Here is a 23,564-nt window from a genome sequence, read left to right on the forward strand (position 1 = left end):
GGGTGAGGGTGAGGGTGAGGGTGTGGGTGAGTGTGAGGGTGAGTGTGAGTGTGAGGGTGAGGGTGAGGGTGGGGGTGAGGGTGAGTGTGAGGGTGAGGGTGTGGGTGAGGGTGAGGGTGAGGGTGTGGGTGAGGGTGAGGGTGAGTGTGGGGGTGAGGGTGAGGGTGAGGGTGAGGGTGTGGGTGAGTGTGAGGGTGAGGGTGAGTGTGAGGGTGAGGGTGAGGGTGTGGGTGAGTGTGAGGGTGAGGGTGAGGGTGAGGGTGAGTGTGAGGGTGAGGGTGAGTGTGAGGGTGAGGGTGAGGGTGAGGGTGTGGGTGAGTGTGAGGGTGAGTGTGAGTGTGAGGGTGAGGGTGAGGGTGGGGGTGAGGGTGAGTGTGAGGGTGAGGGTGGGGGTGAGGGTGTGGGTGAGGGTGAGGGTGAGGGTGTGGGTGAGGGTGAGGGTGAGTGTGGGGGTGAGGGTGAGGGTGAGGGTGAGGGTGAGGGTGTGGGTGAGTGTGAGGGTGAGGGTGAGTGTGAGGGTGAGGGTGAGGGTGAGGGTGAGGGTGAGGGTGAGTGTGAGGGTGAGGGTGAGTGTGAGGGTGAGTGTGAGGGTGAGAGTGAGTGTGAGGGTGAGGGTGAGGGTGAGGGTGGGGGTGAGTGTGAGGGTGAGGGTGAGGGTGTGGGTGAGTGTGAGGGTGAGGGTGAGGGTGAGGGTGAGGGTGAGGGTGAGGGTGAGGGTGTGGGTGAGTGTGAGGGTGAGTGTGAGTGTGAGGGTGAGGGTGAGGGTGGGGGTGAGGGTGAGTGTGAGGGTGAGGGTGGGGGTGAGGGTGTGGGTGAGGGTGAGGGTGAGGGTGTGGGTGAGGGTGAGTGTGGGGGTGAGGGTGAGGGTGAGGGTGAGGGTGAGGGTGTGGGTGAGTGTGAGGGTGAGGGTGAGTGTGAGGGTGAGGGTGAGGGTGAGGGTGAGTGTGAGGGTGAGGGTGAGGGTGAGGGTGAGTGTGAGGGTGAGTGTGAGGGTGAGAGTGTGCCCTGCTTCGGCTTCGTGCCTGAGGGCTTACTTTTGTTCTGAATGCTACTTGCTTACTTTTATTGTTGGCACGAGTTTTGTTTTTTTCTGTCTACACATTGGGTGTTTGAGGGTCTTTTTAATGGGTTCCATTGGGTTTCCTGTAAGGAGACGAATCTCAAGGCTGTCTAAAGTATTTATACTTCTATAACAAGTGTACTTTGAACTTTGAAAGGAGGCATTGCAGCCAAATTGTACTGGCTGTCCTCAGAGAAAATAAATTCACACTGACTTTCTACCTTTTAGAGTTCCTCCAATCCATCAATAAACTGTCATTAATCTCATTCTCAAGATAATGTTTACATCAGCAAATTTTCACATCACTTTTATTCTGAGTTGGCAGAGGATTTTTGCACACATAACAATGTAAAGTTACTGTACTTGTGAATATCTGCAGTTTCTATGCCATGCATTTGATGTGTTTAAAAGAGTTAACATCCTGAGCCATTGTTGCTTGTTGAAGTACAAGTTTTCTATAATGGATCTTTTTGTTTGTAGAACAGTGTTAAAACACAGTGCTGGCGTGACACAGTTAGTCTCTCTCCGCAATGTCCACTAAGTGCTTTTCAATCGCAGATTCACTGAGGGTCCTGTAAGGGTGAAACACAGAAGAGTTTCATGGTTAGGCTGGCAGCTGGAATGAATGCAGTAAGGGTCCAACCTACCAAAAAAATCCCCCTCTTGTCCAGGCTCTTCACCACCTCCTTCTCCTCACAGGAGGACAGCAGTTGGAATGATCTGCTGAAGTTGTACAAGACATTAGTGAAGCCAGATTTGCAGTTCTGGTCACCTACTTCTAGGAAAGATATCAATACGTTTGGAAGAGTGCAGAGAAAATTTACAAGGATGTTGCTTGAGAACCTGAGTTTTAGGGAAAGATTGAATAGGTTAGGTCTGTATCACCAGAACATCGGAGAATGAGAGGAGACTCGATAGAGGTATCAGGTTTAATGTCGTGAAATTTGTTAACTTACTGGCAACAGTGTATTGCAATATGTGGTAAAAATAGACAAAAAAACTGCATTACGGTAAGTATATACATGTATATTAAATAGTTAAATTAAGTAGTGCAAAAACATAAATTAAAAAAAGTAGTGAGGTAGTGTTCATGGGTCAATGTCCATTCAGAAATGGGGTGGCAGAGGGGAAGAAGCTGTTCCTGAAACGTTCAGTGTGTGTCTTCAGGCTCCTGTACCTCCTCCCTGATGGTAACAGTGAGAAGAGGGCGTTTCCTGGGTGATGGGGTCCTTAATGATTTATTACACCTTTTTGAGGCATTGCTCCTTGAAGATGTCCTGGATACTATAGAGGCCAGTTGCCCATGATGGAACTGACTAATTACAAAATTATGAAGGGTATAGTTAGGGTTAATGCAAGCAGACTTTCTCCTCTGAGGTTGTGTGAGACAAGACCTGGGGATCTGAGGTGAAAGGTGAAGTACTTAAAGGAAAAGTGAGGGGAAACTTCATTCAGAGGACGAGTGAGGCCAGTCTCGAATGAACTCAGTGGAAAGTAGTGGATGCAGGATCATTTGTAAATGTTAAGATAAATGTGATAATTACATTGTTGGGAAGGGTATGGTCCAGCTGCAGGTTTCTGTGCTGTAACACTTATAGAATATAGAACATAGAAGAGTACAGCACAGGAACAGGCCATTCGGCCCACAATGTTGTACTGAACTGGCTAAAAAGCAAATCAAAAACACCCAAACACATAGAAACATAGAAAACCTACAACACAATACAGGCCTTTCAGCCCAGAATGCTGTGTTGAATATGTACTTACTTTAGAAATGACCTTGTCTTACCTATAGCCCTCTATTTTTCTAAGCCCCATGTACCTATCCAGGAGCCTCTTAAAAGACCCTATCGTATCCGCCTCCACCACTGTCGCCGGCAGCCCATTCCACGCACTCACCACCCTCTGTGTAAAAAACTTACCCCTGACATCTCCTCTGTACCTGCTTCCAAACACCTTAAAACTGTGCCCTCTTGTGGCAGCCATTTCAGCCCTGGGAAAAAGCCTCTGACTATCCACACGATCAATGCCTCTCATTATCTTATACACCTCTATCAGGTCACCTCTCATCCTCCGTCGCTCCAAGGAGAAAAGGCTGAGTTCACTCAACCTATTCTCGTAAGGCATGCTCCCCAATCCAGGCAACATCCTTGTAAATCTCCTCTGCATCCTTCCTGTAGTGGGATGACCAGAACTGAGCACAGTACTCCAAGTGGGGTCTGACCAGGGTCCCATATAGCTTCAACATTACTTTCGGCTCCTAAACTCAATTCCACCATTGATGAAAGCCAATGCACTGTATGCCTTCTTAACCACGGAGTCAACCTGCGCAGCAGCCTTGAGCGTCCTATGGACTCAGACCCCAAGATCCCTCTGATCCTCCACACTGTCAAGAGTCCTGCCATTAATACTATATTCTTCTATCACATTTCACCTACCTAACACTATCCCTCCTCCCTACATCATGTCCACATCCCTCTATCTTCCTCACATCCACGTGCCTATCCAAATGTATCTTAAAAGCCTCTAATCTACTTGCCTCTACCACCAGACCAGGCAGCGCATTCCAGGCATCTATCACTATCTGAGTAAAAAAACTTACCCCTCACATCCCCTTTGTACCTACCCCCTCTCACCTTCAATGCATGCCCTCTGGTATTAGACATTTCTACCCTGGGAAACAGATACTCTCTGTCCACTCGATCTCTGCTTCTCATAATCTTGTAAACCTCTGTCAGATCTCCCCTCAGCCTCCGACTCTCCAGAAAAAACAACCCTAGTTTATACAGCCTCTCGTGATAGCACACGCTCTCTAAACCAGACAGCATCCTGGTAAACCTCTTCTGCACCCTCTCCAAAGCCTCAACGTCCTTCTTAGAGTGGGGTGATCAGAACTGTGTGCAATACTCCAGATGTGGCCTAACCAGAGTTTTATAAAGTTGTAGCATTAGCTCTTGACTTTTGAACTCCATGCCTCAACTTAAAAAAAGCAAGATAAAACTCAATCAGTCTGTGACTCTGATAGGTTACAGGAAAGTGAGTGGGCTGATGGGATTGCTCTGTGAGCCAGCATTGACCTGATGGGCTGAGTGGCCTCCTATCCTGTACGGATTAAAGAGTGGGTTAGGAAATATTGAACTGCTGACACCTCTCACAGGTGTTCCCTCAGACATGCTGATGGTTACGCATGAATGTGGAGCTGCAATCCAAGTTGTTAATGAAACAATCGATCAGCTAGTTGCAGAAGCCTAGACCGACGGCAAGAATGTTCACAACAAATAAAATTTAATAAAAAAGAATGTTCACAACAAAGTCGTTGTGCTTGTGGTGGTTAATCTAACACAGAGAAACCTATTTGCCAGCGGCAGGATGTCTTTCAGAATGCACTGTCATTAAATGTCAGAAGTATTATATTCTGCCTTAAGCAGGGAGTGGCGGCCCAATTCTTCCTGATTGCTGTCACGGAAAATCCACCCACACATGTCGTGTTCAAGCACCCAGCCTGTGCTGAGGAAACTTCGATTTTCAGGGAAAACACAGGATCCGGGGAATCAGACCCCACATGAACTCTGAACTCTGGATTTGGCTTATTCTTGCCATGTGTATGGAGATAGAGTGAAAAGCTTGTCTTGAGTATTGTTCGTACAGATCAATTCATTACACAGTGCATTGAGGTAGAACAGTAACAGAACGCGGAAAGGTGTAACCGTTACAGTGTTTTCTCAGTCAGATTTCTGAATGGACACTGCCTCGCGATTCTGGTTTTCTGTCTTTTTGCACTGCTCATTTCACTTGTACAGTTGTACTGATCTAACTGGCTGCGTTACTGTCTGGTACGGCAGGGGGTGGCGGGGGAGAGGGGGCTACTGCACCGGATCGAAGTAAGCTGCAAGAAGTTGTAGACTTAGTCAGCTCCATCAATGACACCATCCTCCATAGTACCCAGGGCCTCTTTGAGGAACAGTGCCTCAAAAAGGCGACATTCGTCATTAAAGCCCCCCGCCATCTTCCAGGGCATGCCCCTTTTCTCACTGATACTGTCAGGAAGGAGGTACAGGAGCCTGAAGACACACACTCAGTGATTCAGGAACAGCTTCTCCCCCTCTGCCATCTGATTTCTGAAGGGACATGAACACTACCTCTCTACTTTTTCATTTCCATTTTTGCACTATTATTGAACCATTTATTAATAATGTAAGCATCTACACACACTTACTGTAATTCACAGTTTGTTCTCTATTATTGTGTATTGCTCTGTAATGCTGCCTCAAAGACAACATATTTCACAACATATGCCCGGTTCTGATTCTTTTTGCTACCTCGATCTGGAATGATCGGTCTGGGTGACACACAAACATGTTTTTATCTTGGCACATGTGACAATATTAGATCACTGAAAGGAACAGGCAAAAGACTTTCCATCGTCTCACTGAATGCTGGAACAAGTTTGAGAGGCCTAATCCTGCTCTTCGTTTGTGCTTACTGTCTTGTTAAGTGTTAGGGGACAGGTAATCATGGCTGATAAAGGAATTACAACAGGCACAGAAGATGTCATGGTCAACCACTGCAGCCACAGACGACCCCATTTGTGACACTCGTTTGTACCCCTGGGCCCAGATTTCTGAAGTTGAGAGAGTGGAACTGTCCCAGTGGGATTGATTTTCCACTTTAAAAACTTGCCCACACAGGTTTCAATAGACAATAGACAATAGACAATAGGTGCAGGAGTAGGCCATTCGGCCCTTCGAGCCAGCACTGCCATTCACTGTGATCATGGCTGATCATCCACAATCAGTATCCAGTTCCTGCCTTATCCCCATGACCTTTGATTCCGCTATCTTTAAGAGCTCTATCCATCTCTTTTTTGAAAGCATCCAGAGACTTGGCCTCCACAGCCTTCTGGGGCAGAGAATTCCATATATCCACCACTCTCTGGGTGAAAAAAATTTTTCCTCAACTCCGTTCTAAATGGCCTACCCCTAATTCTTAAACTGTAGCCTCTGGTTCTGGACTCACCCATCAGCGGGAACATGCTTCCTGCCTGCAGCGTGTCCAATCCCTTAATAATCTTATATGTTTCAATCAGATCCCCTCTCATCCTTCTAAATTCCAGTGTATAAAAGCCCAGTCGCCCCAATCTTCCAACATATGACATTCCTGCCATCCCTGGAATTAACCCAGTGAACCTACGCTGCACTCCCTCCATAGCAAGGAGGTCTTTCTTCAAATTTGGAGACCAAAACTGCACACAATACTCCGGGTGTGGTCTCACCAGGGCCCTGTACAACTGCAGAAGGACCTCTTTTCTCTTATACTCAATTCCCCTTGTTATTTCCTGTCATCACCGGACACAACAGACAAACACCACTACATTGAAACATCGTAATATACAGTGAAATGTATCGTTTTTGCCTCAATGACCAATACAGTCCGAGGGGCAGCCCACAAACGTTGTCACACCTCTGCGCCAACATAGTGTTTCCACAATTCACTAACTCTAACTATTACGTCTTTGGACTGTGCGAGGGAACCAGAACATGTGGGGAAAGCACGCGGTCACGGGGTGAACGTACAAACTTCTATAAACGGGAATAAACGGGACCTTTTCAGAATGGCAGGCGGTGACTAGTGGGGTACCGCAAGGCTCAGTGCTGGGACCCCAGTTGTTTACAATATATATTAATGACTTGGATGAGGGAATTAAATGCAGCATCTCCAAGTTTGCGGATGACTCGAAGCTGGGTGGCAGTGTTAGCTGTGAGGAGGATGCTAAGAGGATGCAGGGTGACTTGGATAGGTTGTGTGAGTGGGCAAATTCATGGCAGATGCAATTTAATGTGGATAAATGTGAAGTTATCCACTTTGGTGGCAAAAATAGGAAAACAGATTATTATCTGAATGGTGGCCGATTAGGAAAAGGGGAGGTGCAACGAGACCTGGGTGTCATTATACACCAGTCATTGAAAGTGGGCATGCAGGTACAGCAGGCGGTGAAAAAGGCAAATGGTATGCTGGCATTTATAGCGAGAGGATTCGAGTACAGGAGCAGGGAGGTACTACTGCAGTTGTACAAGGCCTTGGTGAGACCACACCTGGAGTATTGTGTGCAGTTTTGGTCCCCTAATCTGAGGAAAGACATCTTTGCCATAGAGGGAGTACAAAGAAGGTTCACCAGATTGATTCCTGGGATGGCAGGACTTTCATATGAAGAAAGACTGGATGAACTGGGCTTGTACTCGTTGGAATTTAGAAGATTGAGGGGGGATCTGATTGAAACGTATAAGATCCTAAAGGGATTGGACAGGCTAGATGCAGGAAGATTGTTCCCGATGTTGGGGAAGTCCAGAACGAGGGGCCACAGTTTGAGGATAGAGGGGAAGCCTTTTAGGACCGAGATTAGGAAAAACTTCTTCACACAGAGAGTGGTGAATCTGTGGAATTCTCTGCCACAGGAAACTGTTGAGGCCAGTTCATTGGCTATGTTTAAGAGGAAGTTAGATATGGCCCTTGTGGCTACAGGGGTCAGGGGGTATGGAGGGAAGGCTGGGGCGGGGTTCTGAGTTGGATGATCAGCCATGATCATAATAAATGGCGGTGCAGGCTTGAAGGGCCGAATGGCCTACTCCTGCACCTATTTTCCATGTTTCTATGTTTCTATCAGAACATGTGGGGGAGACCACGCAGTCACAGGGTGAACGCACAAACTACTTACAGAACATGTGGGGGAGGTCACGCAGTCACAGGGTGAATGTACAAACTTCTTTCAGAAGATGGGGAAAGCACGCGGTCATGGGGTGAACGTACAAACTTCTTACAGAACATGTGGGGGAGACCACACGGTCACGGGGTGAACGTACAAACTTCTTACAGAACATGTGGGGGAGACCACACGGTCACGGGGTGAACGTACAAACTTCTTTCAGAACATGGGGAGACCATGCGGTCACGGGGTGAATGTACAAACTTCTTACAGAACATGGGGAAAGCACGCGGTCACGGGGTGAATGTACAAACTTCTTTCAGAACATGGGGAAAGCACGTGGTCATGGGGTGAACGTACAAACTTCTTTCAGAAGATCGGGAAAGCACGCGGTCACGGGGTGAACGTAAAAACTTCTTTCAGAACATGGGGAAAGCACGCGGTCACGGGGTGAACGTACAAACTTCTTACAGAACATGGGGAAAGCACGCGGTCACGGGGTGAACGTACAAACTTCTTACAGAACATGTGGGGGAGACCACGCGGTCACAGGGTGAACGTACAAACTTCTTACAGAACATGTGGGGGAGACCACACGGTCACGGGGTGAACGTACAAACTTCTTTCAGAACATGGGGAGACCATGCGGTCACGGGGTGAATGTACAAACTTCTTACAGAACATGGGGAAAGCACGCGGTCACGGGGTGAATGTACAAACTTCTTTCAGAACATGGGGAAAGCACGCGGTCATGGGGTGAACGTACAAACTTCTTTCAGAAGATCGGGAAAGCATGCGGTCACGGGGTGAACACACAAACTTCTTACAGAACATGTGGGGGAGACCACGCGGTCACGGGGTGAACGTACAAACTTCTTACAGAACATGTGGGGGAGACCACACGGTCACGGGGTGAACGTACATACTTCTTACAGAACATGGGGAAAGCACGCGGTCACGGGGTGAACGTAAAAACTTCTTACAGAACATGTGGGGGAGACCACGCGGTCACGGGGTGAATGTACAAACTTCTTTCAGAAGATGGGGAAAGCACGCGGTCACGGGGTGAACGTAAAAACTTCTTACTTAACATGTGGGGGAGACCACGCGGTCACGGGGTGAACGTACAAACTTCTTACAGAACATGTGGGGGAGACCACACGGTCACAGGGTGAACGTACAAACTTCTTACAGATTATGTTGGGGAGACCACGCGGTCACGGGGTGAACGTACAAACTTCTTACAGAACATGGGGAAAGCACGCGGTCACGGGGTGAACGTACAAACTTCTTACAGAACATGTGGGGGAGACCACGCGGTCACGGGGTGAACGTACAAACTTCTTTCAGAACGTGTGGGGGAGACCACGCGGTCACGGGGTGAATGTACAAACTTCTTTCAGAACATGGGGAAAGCACGCGGTCACGGGGTGAACGTACAAACTTCTTACAGAACATGTGGGGGAGACCACGCAGTCACGGGGTGAACGTACAAACTTCTTTCAGAACATGTGGGGGAGACCACACGGTCACAGGGTGAACGTACAAACTTCTTTCAGAAGATGGGGAAAGCATGCGGTCACGGGGTGAACGTACAAACTTCTTTCAGAACATGTGGGGGAGACCACGCGGTCACGGGGTGAAGGTAAAAACTTCTTACAGAACATGTGGGGGAGACCACACGGTCACGGGGTGAATGTACAAACTTCTTACAAAACATAGGGAAAGTACGCGGTCACAGGGTGAACGTACAAACTTCTTTCAGAACATGTGGGGGAGACCACGCGGTCACGGGGTGAAGGTAAAAACTTCTGTACAACTGCAGAAGGACCTCTTTTCTCTTATACTCAATTCCCCTTGTTATTTCCTGTCATCACCGGACACAACAGACAAACACCACTACATTGAAACATCGTAATATACAGTGAAATGTATCGTTTTTGCCTCAATGACCAATACAGTCCGAGGGGCAGCCCACAAACGTTGTCACACCTCTGCGCCAACATAGTGTTTCCACAATTCACTAACTCTAACTATTACGTCTTTGGACTGTGCGAGGGAACCAGAACATGTGGGGAAAGCACGCGGTCACGGGGTGAACGTACAAACTTCTATAAACGGGAATAAACGGGACCTTTTCAGAATGGCAGGCGGTGACTAGTGGGGTACCGCAAGGCTCAGTGCTGGGACCCCAGTTGTTTACAATATATATTAATGACTTGGATGAGGGAATTAAATGCAGCATCTCCAAGTTTGCGGATGACACGAAGCTGGGTGGCAGTGTTAGCAGTGAGGAGGATGCTAAGAGGATGCAGGGTGACTTGGATAGGTTGGGTGAGTGGGCAAATTCATGGCAGATGCAATTTAATGTGGATAAATGTGAAGTTATCCACTTTGGTGGCAAAAATAGGAAAACAGATTATTATCTGAATGGTGGCCGATTAGGAAAAGGGGAGGTGCAACGAGACCTGGGTGTCATTATACACCAGTCATTGAAAGTGGGCATGCAGGTACAGCAGGCGGTGAAAAAGGCAAATGGTATGCTGGCATTTATAGCGAGAGGATTCGAGTACAGGAGCAGGGAGGTACTACTGCAGTTGTACAAGGCCTTGGTGAGACCACACCTGGAGTATTGTGTGCAGTTTTGGTCCCCTAATCTGAGGAAAGACATCTTTGCCATAGAGGGAGTACAAAGAAGGTTCACCAGATTGATTCCTGGGATGGCAGGACTTTCATATGAAGAAAGACTGGATGAACTGGGCTTGTACTCGTTGGAATTTAGAAGATTGAGGGGGGATCTGATTGAAACGTATAAGATCCTAAAGGGATTGGACAGGCTAGATGCAGGAAGATTGTTCCCGATGTTGGGGAAGTCCAGAACGAGGGGCCACAGTTTGAGGATAGAGGGGAAGCCTTTTAGGACCGAGATTAGGAAAAACTTCTTCACACAGAGAGTGGTGAATCTGTGGAATTCTCTGCCACAGGAAACTGTTGAGGCCAGTTCATTGGCTATGTTTAAGAGGAAGTTAGATATGGCCCTTGTGGCTACAGGGGTCAGGGGGTATGGAGGGAAGGCTGGGGCGGTGTTCTGAGTTGGATGATCAGCCATGATCATAATAAATGGCGGTGCAGGCTTGAAGGGCCGAATGGCCTACTCCTGCACCTATTTTCCATGTTTCTATGTTTCTATCAGAACATGTGGGGGAGACCACGCAGTCACAGGGTGAACGCACAAACTACTTACAGAACATGTGGGGGAGGTCACGCAGTCACAGGGTGAATGTACAAACTTCTTTCAGAAGATGGGGAAAGCACGCGGTCATGGGGTGAACGTACAAACTTCTTACAGAACATGTGGGGGAGACCACACGGTCACGGGGTGAACGTACAAACTTCTTACAGAACATGTGGGGGAGACCACACGGTCACGGGGTGAACGTACAAACTTCTTTCAGAACATGGGGAGACCATGCGGTCACGGGGTGAATGTACAAACTTCTTACAGAACATGGGGAAAGCACGCGGTCACGGGGTGAATGTACAAACTTCTTTCAGAACATGGGGAAAGCACGTGGTCATGGGGTGAACGTACAAACTTCTTTCAGAAGATCGGGAAAGCACGCGGTCACGGGGTGAACGTAAAAACTTCTTTCAGAACATGGGGAAAGCACGCGGTCACGGGGTGAACGTACAAACTTCTTACAGAACATGGGGAAAGCACGCGGTCACGGGGTGAACGTACAAACTTCTTACAGAACATGTGGGGGAGACCACGCGGTCACAGGGTGAACGTACAAACTTCTTACAGAACATGTGGGGGAGACCACACGGTCACGGGGTGAACGTACAAACTTCTTTCAGAACATGGGGAGACCATGCGGTCACGGGGTGAATGTACAAACTTCTTACAGAACATGGGGAAAGCACGCGGTCACGGGGTGAATGTACAAACTTCTTTCAGAACATGGGGAAAGCACGCGGTCATGGGGTGAACGTACAAACTTCTTTCAGAAGATCGGGAAAGCATGCGGTCACGGGGTGAACACACAAACTTCTTACAGAACATGTGGGGGAGACCACGCGGTCACGGGGTGAACGTACAAACTTCTTACAGAACATGTGGGGGAGACCACACGGTCACGGGGTGAACGTACATACTTCTTACAGAACATGGGGAAAGCACGCGGTCACGGGGTGAACGTAAAAACTTCTTACAGAACATGTGGGGGAGACCACGCGGTCACGGGGTGAATGTACAAACTTCTTTCAGAAGATGGGGAAAGCACGCGGTCACGGGGTGAACGTAAAAACTTCTTACTTAACATGTGGGGGAGACCACGCGGTCACGGGGTGAACGTACAAACTTCTTACAGAACATGTGGGGGAGACCACACGGTCACAGGGTGAACGTACAAACTTCTTACAGATTATGTTGGGGAGACCACGCGGTCACGGGGTGAACGTACAAACTTCTTACAGAACATGGGGAAAGCACGCGGTCACGGGGTGAACGTACAAACTTCTTACAGAACATGTGGGGGAGACCACGCGGTCACGGGGTGAACGTACAAACTTCTTTCAGAACGTGTGGGGGAGACCACGCGGTCACGGGGTGAATGTACAAACTTCTTTCAGAACATGGGGAAAGCACGCGGTCACGGGGTGAACGTACAAACTTCTTACAGAACATGTGGGGGAGACCACGCAGTCACGGGGTGAACGTACAAACTTCTTTCAGAACATGTGGGGGAGACCACACGGTCACAGGGTGAACGTACAAACTTCTTTCAGAACAAGTGGGGGAGACCACACGGTCACGGGGTGAAGGTAAAAACTTCTGTACAACTGCAGAAGGACCTCTTTTCTCTTATACTCAATTCCCCTTGTTATTTCCTGTCATCACCGGACACAACAGACAAACACCACTACATTGAAACATCGTAATATACAGTGAAATGTATCGTTTTTGCCTCAATGACCAATACAGTCCGAGGGGCAGCCCACAAACGTTGTCACACCTCTGCGCCAACATAGTGTTTCCACAATTCACTAACTCTAACTATTACGTCTTTGGACTGTGCGAGGGAACCAGAACATGTGGGGAAAGCACGCGGTCACGGGGTGAACGTACAAACTTCTATAAACGGGAATAAACGGGACCTTTTCAGAATGGCAGGCGGTGACTAGTGGGGTACCGCAAGGCTCAGTGCTGGGACCCCAGTTGTTTACAATATATATTAATGACTTGGATGAGGGAATTAAATGCAGCATCTCCAAGTTTGCGGATGACACGAAGCTGGGTGGCAGTGTTAGCAGTGAGGAGGATGCTAAGAGGATGCAGGGTGACTTGGATAGGTTGGGTGAGTGGGCAAATTCATGGCAGATGCAATTTAATGTGGATAAATGTGAAGTTATCCACTTTGGTGGCAAAAATAGGAAAACAGATTATTATCTGAATGGTGGCCGATTAGGAAAAGGGGAGGTGCAACGAGACCTGGGTGTCATTATACACCAGTCATTGAAAGTGGGCATGCAGGTACAGCAGGCGGTGAAAAAGGCAAATGGTATGCTGGCATTTATAGCGAGAGGATTCGAGTACAGGAGCAGGGAGGTACTACTGCAGTTGTACAAGGCCTTGGTGAGACCACACCTGGAGTATTGTGTGCAGTTTTGGTCCCCTAATCTGAGGAAAGACATCTTTGCCATAGAGGGAGTACAAAGAAGGTTCACCAGATTGATTCCTGGGATGGCAGGACTTTCATATGAAGAAAGACTGGATGAACTGGGCTTGTACTCGTTGGAATTTAGAAGATTGAGGGGGGATCTGATTGAAACGTATAAGATCCTAAAGGGATTGGACAGGCTAGATGCAGGAAGATTGTTCCCGATGTTGGGGAAGTCCAGAACGAGGGGCCACAGTTTGAGGATAGAGGGGAAGCCTTTTAGGACCGAGATTAGGAAAAACTTCTTCACACAGAGAGTGGTGAATCTGTGGAATTCTCTGCCACAGGAAACTGTTGAGGCCAGTTCATTGGCTATGTTTAAGAGGAAGTTAGATATGGCCCTTGTGGCTACAGGGGTCAGGGGGTATGGAGGGAAGGCTGGGGCGGGGTTCTGAGTTGGATGATCAGCCATGATCATAATAAATGGCGGTGCAGGCTTGAAGGGCCGAATGGCCTACTCCTGCACCTATTTTCCATGTTTCTATGTTTCTATCAGAACATGTGGGGGAGACCACGCAGTCACAGGGTGAACGCACAAACTACTTACAGAACATGTGGGGGAGGTCACGCAGTCACAGGGTGAATGTACAAACTTCTTTCAGAAGATGGGGAAAGCACGCGGTCATGGGGTGAACGTACAAACTTCTTACAGAACATGTGGGGGAGACCACACGGTCACGGGGTGAACGTACAAACTTCTTACAGAACATGTGGGGGAGACCACACGGTCACGGGGTGAACGTACAAACTTCTTTCAGAACATGGGGAGACCATGCGGTCACGGGGTGAATGTACAAACTTCTTACAGAACATGGGGAAAGCACGCGGTCACGGGGTGAATGTACAAACTTCTTTCAGAACATGGGGAAAGCACGTGGTCATGGGGTGAACGTACAAACTTCTTTCAGAAGATCGGGAAAGCACGCGGTCACGGGGTGAACGTAAAAACTTCTTTCAGAACATGGGGAAAGCACGCGGTCACGGGGTGAACGTACAAACTTCTTACAGAACATGGGGAAAGCACGCGGTCACGGGGTGAACGTACAAACTTCTTACAGAACATGTGGGGGAGACCACGCGGTCACAGGGTGAACGTACAAACTTCTTACAGAACATGTGGGGGAGACCACACGGTCACGGGGTGAACGTACAAACTTCTTTCAGAACATGGGGAGACCATGCGGTCACGGGGTGAATGTACAAACTTCTTACAGAACATGGGGAAAGCACGCGGTCACGGGGTGAATGTACAAACTTCTTTCAGAACATGGGGAAAGCACGCGGTCATGGGGTGAACGTACAAACTTCTTTCAGAAGATCGGGAAAGCATGCGGTCACGGGGTGAACACACAAACTTCTTACAGAACATGTGGGGGAGACCACGCGGTCACGGGGTGAACGTACAAACTTCTTACAGAACATGTGGGGGAGACCACACGGTCACGGGGTGAACGTACATACTTCTTACAGAACATGGGGAAAGCACGCGGTCACGGGGTGAACGTAAAAACTTCTTACAGAACATGTGGGGGAGACCACGCGGTCACGGGGTGAATGTACAAACTTCTTTCAGAAGATGGGGAAAGCACGCGGTCACGGGGTGAACGTAAAAACTTCTTACTTAACATGTGGGGGAGACCACGCGGTCACGGGGTGAACGTACAAACTTCTTACAGAACATGTGGGGGAGACCACACGGTCACAGGGTGAACGTACAAACTTCTTACAGATTATGTTGGGGAGACCACGCGGTCACGGGGTGAACGTACAAACTTCTTACAGAACATGGGGAAAGCACGCGGTCACGGGGTGAACGTACAAACTTCTTACAGAACATGTGGGGGAGACCACGCGGTCACGGGGTGAACGTACAAACTTCTTTCAGAACGTGTGGGGGAGACCACGCGGTCACGGGGTGAATGTACAAACTTCTTTCAGAACATGGGGAAAGCACGCGGTCACGGGGTGAACGTACAAACTTCTTACAGAACATGTGGGGGAGACCACGCAGTCACGGGGTGAACGTACAAACTTCTTTCAGAACATGTGGGGGAGACCACACGGTCACAGGGTGAACGTACAAACTTCTTTCAGAAGATGGGGTAAGCATGCGGTCACGGGGTGAACGTACAAACTTCTTTCAGAACATGTGGGGGAGACCACGCGGTCACGGGGTGAAGGTAAAAACTTCTTACAGAACATGTGGGGGAGACCACACGGTCACGGGGTGAACGTACAAACTTCTTACAAAACATAGGGAAAGTACGCGGTCACAGGGTGAACGTACAATCTTCTTTCAGAAGATGGGGAGACCACGCGGTCACGGGCTGAACGTACAAACTTCTTACAGAACATGTGGGGGAGACCACGCGGTCATGGGGTGAACGTACAAACTTCTTTCAGAAGATGGGGAGACCACGCGGTCACGGGGTGAACGTACAAACTTCTTACAGAACATGTGGGGGAGACCACGCGGTCACGGGGTGAATGTACAAACTTCTTTCAGAAGATGGGGAAAGCACGCGGTCACGGGGTGAACACACAAACTTCTTACAGAACATGTGGGGGAGACCACGCGGTCACGGGGTGAACGTACAAACTTCTTATATAGCATGGGGAAAGCACGCGGTCACGGGGTGAACACACAAACTTCTTTCAGAACATGTGGGGGAGACCACGCGGTCACGGGGTGAACGTACAAACTTCTTATATAGCATGGGGAAAGCACGCGGTCACGGGGTGAACGTACAAACTTCTTACAGAACATGTGGGGGAGACCACACGGTCACAGGGTGAACGTACAAACTTTTTACAGAACATGGGGAAAGCACGCGGTCATGGGGTGAACGTACAAACTTCTTTCAGAACAAGGGGAAAGCACGCGTTCATGGGGTGAACGTACAAACTTCTTACAGAGCATGGGGAAAGCACGCGGTCACGGGATGAACGTACAAACTTCTTACAGGCAGCAGTGGGTATTGAACCCAGGTCGGAGACATTGTGAAGTGTTCGGCCAACCGCTACGCTGCCTTGCTGCGTAATCTGAATTACCTGCGATCATTAACTGAACGGTGGAATAACAGCACTGTTCCTATGTGATTCCTACTTCCCAGTTTGATTTTAAGAATTGTACAGACCTGAATTTGGGATTCTCCGAGGTGACGACGCCAACTTCTATCTCTGAAGCCTTGAAGTCCAGCGCCAGAACAGAGGACAAGCAGGTGATCGCAAGCTGTTAGAAAGAGAAGGGTCAAACTTAGTGGCAGCTACAAAAGATGGCTGCTGTGCTGAGAACAAGGAACGGTTCAGGGGTTGGGGCCTGAGCTTCCTCATACAAGTCCTATTTCGATCGAGTTATGTTTTGTAACTTCGAAACATTCATTCAAAGCAAGAGATGGGAGTATGGAACGTGGGCCTTACTTCGAGTTTACTGAAGCAAGACATGCACGTATCTCCTGGTAACATGATGATGTAAGCAATTAACATATTTTTTACATATAACCTGTAATTAATCATTCAAATGGACAAGAATGCTTAATCAAACTATATGTATATATATTAATACACACACACACACACCCACACACACACATATACAGTATATAACCCAAAATATTATTGAAATATGAAATACACAACAAATTATTATGGTAAAACAGTTCCCTGTAATCACCAGAATATAAAGGTGGGTGGGGATGGAGGAAGGGAGGGAGGCTAGCTGTAAGGTGATAGGTGAACCCAGGGACGTGGGGAAGATCAAGGGCAGGAGAAGAAAGACTGGAGAGGAGAGAGGACAACAGCAGATAGGCTTTTGGCACGTTGGCCTTCATAAATCAGAGCACTGAATACAGGAGTTCAGATGTTATTTTGAAGGTGTATAAGATATTGGCAAGGCTTAATTTGGAATATTGTGCCACCTGTCTACAGGAAAGATATCAATAAGATTGAAAAAGCACAGAGAAAATTTACAAATATGTTACTAGGAGAAACATAGAAACATAGAAAATAGGTGCAGGAGTAGGCCATTCGGCCCTTCGAGCCTGCACCGCCATTTATTATGATCATGGCTGATTATCCAACTCAGAACCCCGCCCCAGCCTTCCCTCCATACCCCCTGACACCCGTAGCCACAAGGGCCATATCTAACTCCCTCTTAAATATAGCCAATGAACTGGCCTCAACTGTTTCCTGTGGCAGAGAATTCCACAGATTCACCACTCTCTGTGTGAAGAAGTTTTTCCTAATCTCGGTCCTAAAAGGCTTCCCCTCTATCCTCAAACTGTGGCCCCTCGTTCTGGACTTCCCCAACATCGGGAACAATCTTCCTGCATCTAGCCTGTCCAATCCCTTTAGGATTTTATATGTTTCAATCAGATCCCCCCTCAATCTTCTAAATTCCAACGAGTACAAGCCCAGTTCATCCAGTCTTTCTTCATATGAAAGTCCTGCCATCCCAGGAATCAATCTGGTGAACCTTCTTTGTACTCCCTCTATGGCAAGGATGTCTTTCCTCAGATTAGGGGACCAAAACTGCACACAATACTCCAGGTGTGGTCTCACCAAGGCCTTGTACAACTGCAGTAGTACCTCCCTGCTCCTGTACTCGAATCCTCTTGCTATAAATGCCAGCATACCATTCGCCTTTTTCACCGCCTGCTGTACCTGCATGCCCACTTTCAATGACTGGTGTATAATGACACCCAGGTCTCGTTGCACCTCCCCTTTTCCTAATCGGCCACCATTCAGATAATAATCTGTTTTCCTATTTTTGCCACCAAAGTGGATAACTTCACATTTATCCACATTAAATTGCATCTGCCATGAATTTGCCCACTCACCCAACCTATCCAAGTCACCCTGCATCCTCTTAGCATCCTCCTCACAGCTAACACTGCCACCCAGCTTCATGTCATCTGCAAACTTGGAGATGCTGCATTTAATTCCCTCATCCAAGTCATTAATATATATTGTAAACAACTGGGTCCCAGCACTGAGCCTTGCAGTACCCCACTAGTCACCGCCTGCCATTCTGAAAAGGTCCCATTTATTCCCACTCTTTGCTTCCTGTCTGCTAACCAATTCTCCACCCACACCAATACCTTACCCCCAATACCGTGTGCTTTAAGTTTGCACACTAATCTCCTGTATGGGACCTTGTCAAAAGCCTTTTGAAAATCCAAATATACCACATCCACTGGTTCTCCCCTATCCACTCTACTAGTTACATCCTCAAAAATTCTATGAGATTCGTCAGACATGATTTTCCTTTCACAAATCTATGCTGACTTTGTCGGATGATTTCACTGCTTTCCAAATGTGCTGTTATCACATCCTTGATAACTGACTCCAGCAGTTTCCCCACCACCGACGTTAGGCTAACCGGTCTATAATTCCCCGGTTTCTCTCTCCCTTCTTTTTTAAAAAGTGGGGTTACATTAGCCACCCTCCAATCCTCAGGAACTAGTCCAGAATCTAACGAGTTTTGAAAAATTATCACTAATGCATCCACTATTTCTTGGGCTACTTCCTTAAGCACTCTAGGATGCAGACCATCTGGCCCTGGGGATTTATCTGCCTTCAATCCCTTCAATTTACCTAACACCACTTCCCTACTAATGTGTATTTCGCTCAGTTCCTCCATCTCATTGGACCCTCTGTCCCCTACTATTTCTGGAAAATTATTTATGTCCTCCTTAGTGAAGACAGAACCAAAGTAATTATTCAATTGGTCTGCCATGTCCTTGCTCCCCATAATCAATTCACCCGTTTCTGTCTGCAGGGGACCTACATTTGTCTTTACCAGTCTTTTCCTTTTTACATATCTATAAAAGCTTTTACAGTCCGTTTTTATGTTCCCTGCCAGTTTTCTCTCATAATCTTTTTTCCCTTTCCTAATTAAGCCCTTTGTCCTCCTCTGCTGAACTCTGAATTTCTCCCAGTCCTCAGGTGAGCCACTTTCTCTGGCTAATTTGTATGCTTCTTCTTTGGAATTGATACTATCCCTAATTTCTCTTGTCAGCCACGGGTGCACTATCTTCCTTGATTTATTCTTTTGCCAAACTGGGATGAACAATTGTTGTAGTTCATCCATGCAACCTTTAAATGCTTGCCATTGCATATCCACCGTCAATCCTTGAAGTGTCATTTGCCAGTCTATCTTAGCTAATTCACGTCTCATACCTTCAAAGTTACCCCTCTTTAAGTTCAGAACCTTTGTTTCTGAATTAACTATGTCACTCTCCATCTTAATGAAGAATTCCACCATATTATGGTCACTCTTACCCAAGGGGCCTCTCACGACAAGATCGCTAATTAACCCTTCCTCATTGCTCAAAACCCAGTCCAGAATAGCCTGCTCTCTAGTTGGTTCCTTGACATGTTGGTTTAAAAAACCCTCCCGCATACATTCCAAGAAATCCTCTTCCTCAGCACCTTTACCAATTTGGTTCACCCAATCTACATGTAGATTGAAGTCACCCATTATAACTGCTGTTCCTTTATTGCACACATTTCTAATTTCCTGTTTAATACCATCTCCGACCTCACTACTACTGTTAGGTGGCCTGTACACAACTCCCACCAGCGTCTTCTGCCCCTTGGTGTTACGCAGCTCTACCCATATCGATTCCACATCTTCCCGGCTTATGTCCTTCCTTTCTGTTGCGTTAATCTCTTCTTTAACCAGCAACGCCACCCCACCTCCCCTTCCTTCATGTCTATCCCTCCTGAATATTGAATATTCCTGAACGTTGAGCTCCCATCCCTGGTCACCCTGGAGCCATGTCTCTGTGATCCCAACTATATCATAATCATTAATAACAATCTGCACTTTCAATTCATCCACCTTATTACGAAAGCTCCTTGCATTGACACACAAAGCCTTCAGGCGCTCTTTTACAACTCTCTTAGCCCTTTTACAATTATGTTGAAAAGTGGCCCTTTTTAATGCTTGCCCTGGATTTGTCGGCCTGCCACTTTTACTTTTCTCCTTAGTACTTTTTGCTTCTACCCTCACTTTACACCCCTCTGTCTCTCTGCACTGGTTCTCATCCCCCTGTTGTGAACTAACCTCCTCACGCCTAGCCTCTTTAATTTCATTCCCACCCCCCAACCATTCTAGTTTAAAGTCACCTCAGTAGCTCCCGCTAATCTCCCTGCCAGGATATTGGTCCCCCTAGGATTCAAGTGTAACCCGTCCTTTTTGTACAGGTCACGCCTGCGCCAAAAGAGGTCCCAATGATCCAAAAACTTGAATCCCTGCCCCCTGCTCCAATCCCTCAGCCACACATTTATCCTCCACCTCATCGCATTCCTACTCTCACTGTCGCGTGGCACAGGCAGTAATCCCGAGATTACTACCTTTGCGGTCGGTTGAATGGGTTTGAACTTTATCCTCTGGAGCGTCAAAGAATGAGAGGAGATTCGATAGAGGAATACAGAATGATGAGGGGTATAGATAGGGTAAATGCAAACAGGTTTTCTCCTCTCATGTTGGGTGAGACTGGAGTTAGAGGTCATGGGTTAAGGGTGAAAGGTGAAATATTTCAGGGGAACCTGAGGGGGAACTTCTTCACTCAGAGGAATACGTGAGTGTGAACAAGTTGCCAGTGGAAGTGATAGATCGTTTAGTTTCAAACCTTTTAAGAGGTTTAGATGGATAGGAGGGGTATGGATGGCTATGGTCCAGGTGTGGGTCGATGGGATCAGGGAGAGGTTTGGATAGGTACATGGATAGGAGGGGTATGGAAGGCTATGGTCCAGGTGTGGGTCGATGGGATCAGGGAGAGGTTTGGATAGGTACATGGATAGGAGGGGTATGGAAGACTATGGTTCAGGTGTGGGTCGATGGGATCAGGGAGAGGTTTGGATAGGTACATGGATAGGAGGGGTGTGGATGGCTATGGTCCAGGTGTGGGTTGGTGGGATCAGGGAGAGGTTTGGATAGGTACATGGATAGGAGGGGTATGGAAGACTATGGTTCAGGTGTGGGTCGATGGGATCAGGGAGAGGTTTGGATAGGTACATGGATAGGAGGGGTATGGAAGACTATGGTTCAGGTGTGGGTTGGTGGGATCAGGGAGAGGTTTGGATAGGTACATGGATAGGAGGGGTATGGAAGACTATGGTCTCGGTGTGGGTTGGTGGGATCAGGGAGAGGTTTGGATAGGGACATGGATAGGAGGGGTATGGAAGACTATGGTCCAGGTGTGGGTCGATGGGATCAGGGAGAGGTTTGGATAGGTACATGGATAGGAGGGGTATGGAAGACTATGGTCCAGGTGTGGGTCGATGGGATCAGGGAGAGGTTTGGATAGGTACATGGATAGGAGGGGTATGGAAGACTATGGTCTCGGTGTGGGTCGGTGGGATTAGGGAGAGGTTTGGATAGGTACATGGATAGGAGGGGTATGGAAGACTATGGTCTCGGTGTGGTTCGGTGGGATCAGGGAGAGGTTTGGATAGGTACATGGATAGGAGGGGTATGGAAGACTATGGTTCAGGTGTGGGTCGATGGGATCAGGGAGAGGTTTGGATAGGTACATGATAGGAGGGGTATGGATGGCTATGGTCCAGGTGTGGGTCGATGGGATCAGGGACAGGTTTGGATAGGTACATGGATAGGAGGGGTATGGAAGACTATGGTCCAGGTGCAAGTCGATGGGACAGGGAGAATAACAGGTTGACACGGACTAGATGAGCTGAGGGACACATTTCTGTGGTGTAGTGCTCTAGTACTCCAATCATCTTAAAGGAGGAGAGGAGGGCAGGGGTCTATTTACTGATCCCTCAGGTCCTCGTGACACAGAGGATGAACAATCGGGGTTTTCCATGGATGGAGGAAATGAGACAGAAGCAAGCAATTTGGTCCTTCAAGTCCAATCTTCCACCTCAGCATCACATTCCTGCCCTATCACTATATCCCTTAAAGTACATCAGTGTTTGCTTTGAGTAATTCAATGCATAAGCCAGAACAGCTCCCTGTCCTAAACACCCACGTCAGGATGCTGTTCATCGACTATAGCTCAGCATTTAATACCCTAATCCTCACAATCCTGATTGAGAAGTTGCAGAACCTGGGCCTCTGTACCTCCCTCTGTAATTGGATCCTTGACTTCCTAACCGGAAGACCACAATCTGTGTGGATTAGTGATAACATCTCCTCCTCGCTGACGATCAACACTGGCGCACCTCAGGGGTGTGTGCTTAACCCACTGCTCTACTCTCTGTATACACATGACTGTGTGGCTAGGCATAGCTCAAACACCATCCACAAATTTGTTGAGGATATAACCATTGTTGGTAGAATCTCAGGTGGTGACGAGAGGGCATACAGGAGGGAGATATGCCAACTAGTGGAATGGTGCCACAGCAACAACCTGGCACTCAACGTCAGTAAGACAAAAGAGCTGATTGTGGACTTCAGGAAGGGTAAGACGAAGGAACACATACCAATCCTCGTAGAGGGATCGGAAGTGAAGAGAGTGAGTAGTTTCAAGTTCCTGGGTGTCAAGATCTCTGAGGATCTAACCTGGTCTCAACATATTGATGTAGTCATAAAGAAGGCAAGACAGTGGCTATACTTCATTAGGAGTTTGAAGAGATTTGGCATGTCAACAAATACACTCAAAATCTTCTATAGTTGTACTGTGGAGAGCATTCTGACAGGCTGCATCACTGTCTGTTATGGAGGGGCTACTGCACAGGACAGAAAGAAGCTGCAGAAGGTCGTAAATCTAGTCGGCTCCATCTTGGGTACTAGCCTACAAAGTACCCAGGACATCTTCAAGGAGCAGTGTCTCAGAAAGGCAGCGTCCATTATTAAGGACCCCCAGCACCCAGGGCATGCCCTTTTCTCACTATTACCATCAGGGAGGAGGTACAGGAGCCTGAAGACACACACTCAGCGATTCAGGAACAGCTTCTTCCCCTCTGCCATCCGATTTCTGAATGGACATTGAACCCTTGGACACTACCTCACTTTTTTTAATATATAGTATTTCTCTTTTTTGCACTACTTTTAATCAGTTCAATATACGTCAACTTTGATTGATTTACTTGTTTATTTATTATTATTATTATT

At 47.7% G+C, this 23,564-nt stretch overlaps 1 protein-coding gene across 1 annotated transcript in view; it reads right to left on the reverse strand.

Moving 5' to 3' along the window:
• Nucleotides 1-1,333: 1,333 nt before the first annotated feature.
• LOC134354563 (proteasome subunit alpha type-6-like) overlaps nucleotides 1,334-23,564 on the reverse strand; it is a 54,579-nt gene continuing 32,348 nt past the window's right edge. Inside the window, exons 6-7 of the mRNA XM_063063487.1 lie at nucleotides 16,621-16,715; nucleotides 1,334-1,632 (exon numbers count right to left, since the gene is read on the reverse strand). Coding sequence (XP_062919557.1) covers nucleotides 1,575-1,632; nucleotides 16,621-16,715 — 153 coding nt within the window. The 3' untranslated portion in view covers nucleotides 1,334-1,574. The remainder of the gene's footprint in view (nucleotides 1,633-16,620; nucleotides 16,716-23,564) is intronic.

Source organism: Mobula hypostoma, chromosome 12 (genome assembly GCF_963921235.1).
Source record: "Mobula hypostoma chromosome 12, sMobHyp1.1, whole genome shotgun sequence".
In the NCBI taxonomy this organism is placed as follows: Eukaryota; Metazoa; Chordata; class Chondrichthyes; order Myliobatiformes; family Myliobatidae; genus Mobula; species Mobula hypostoma.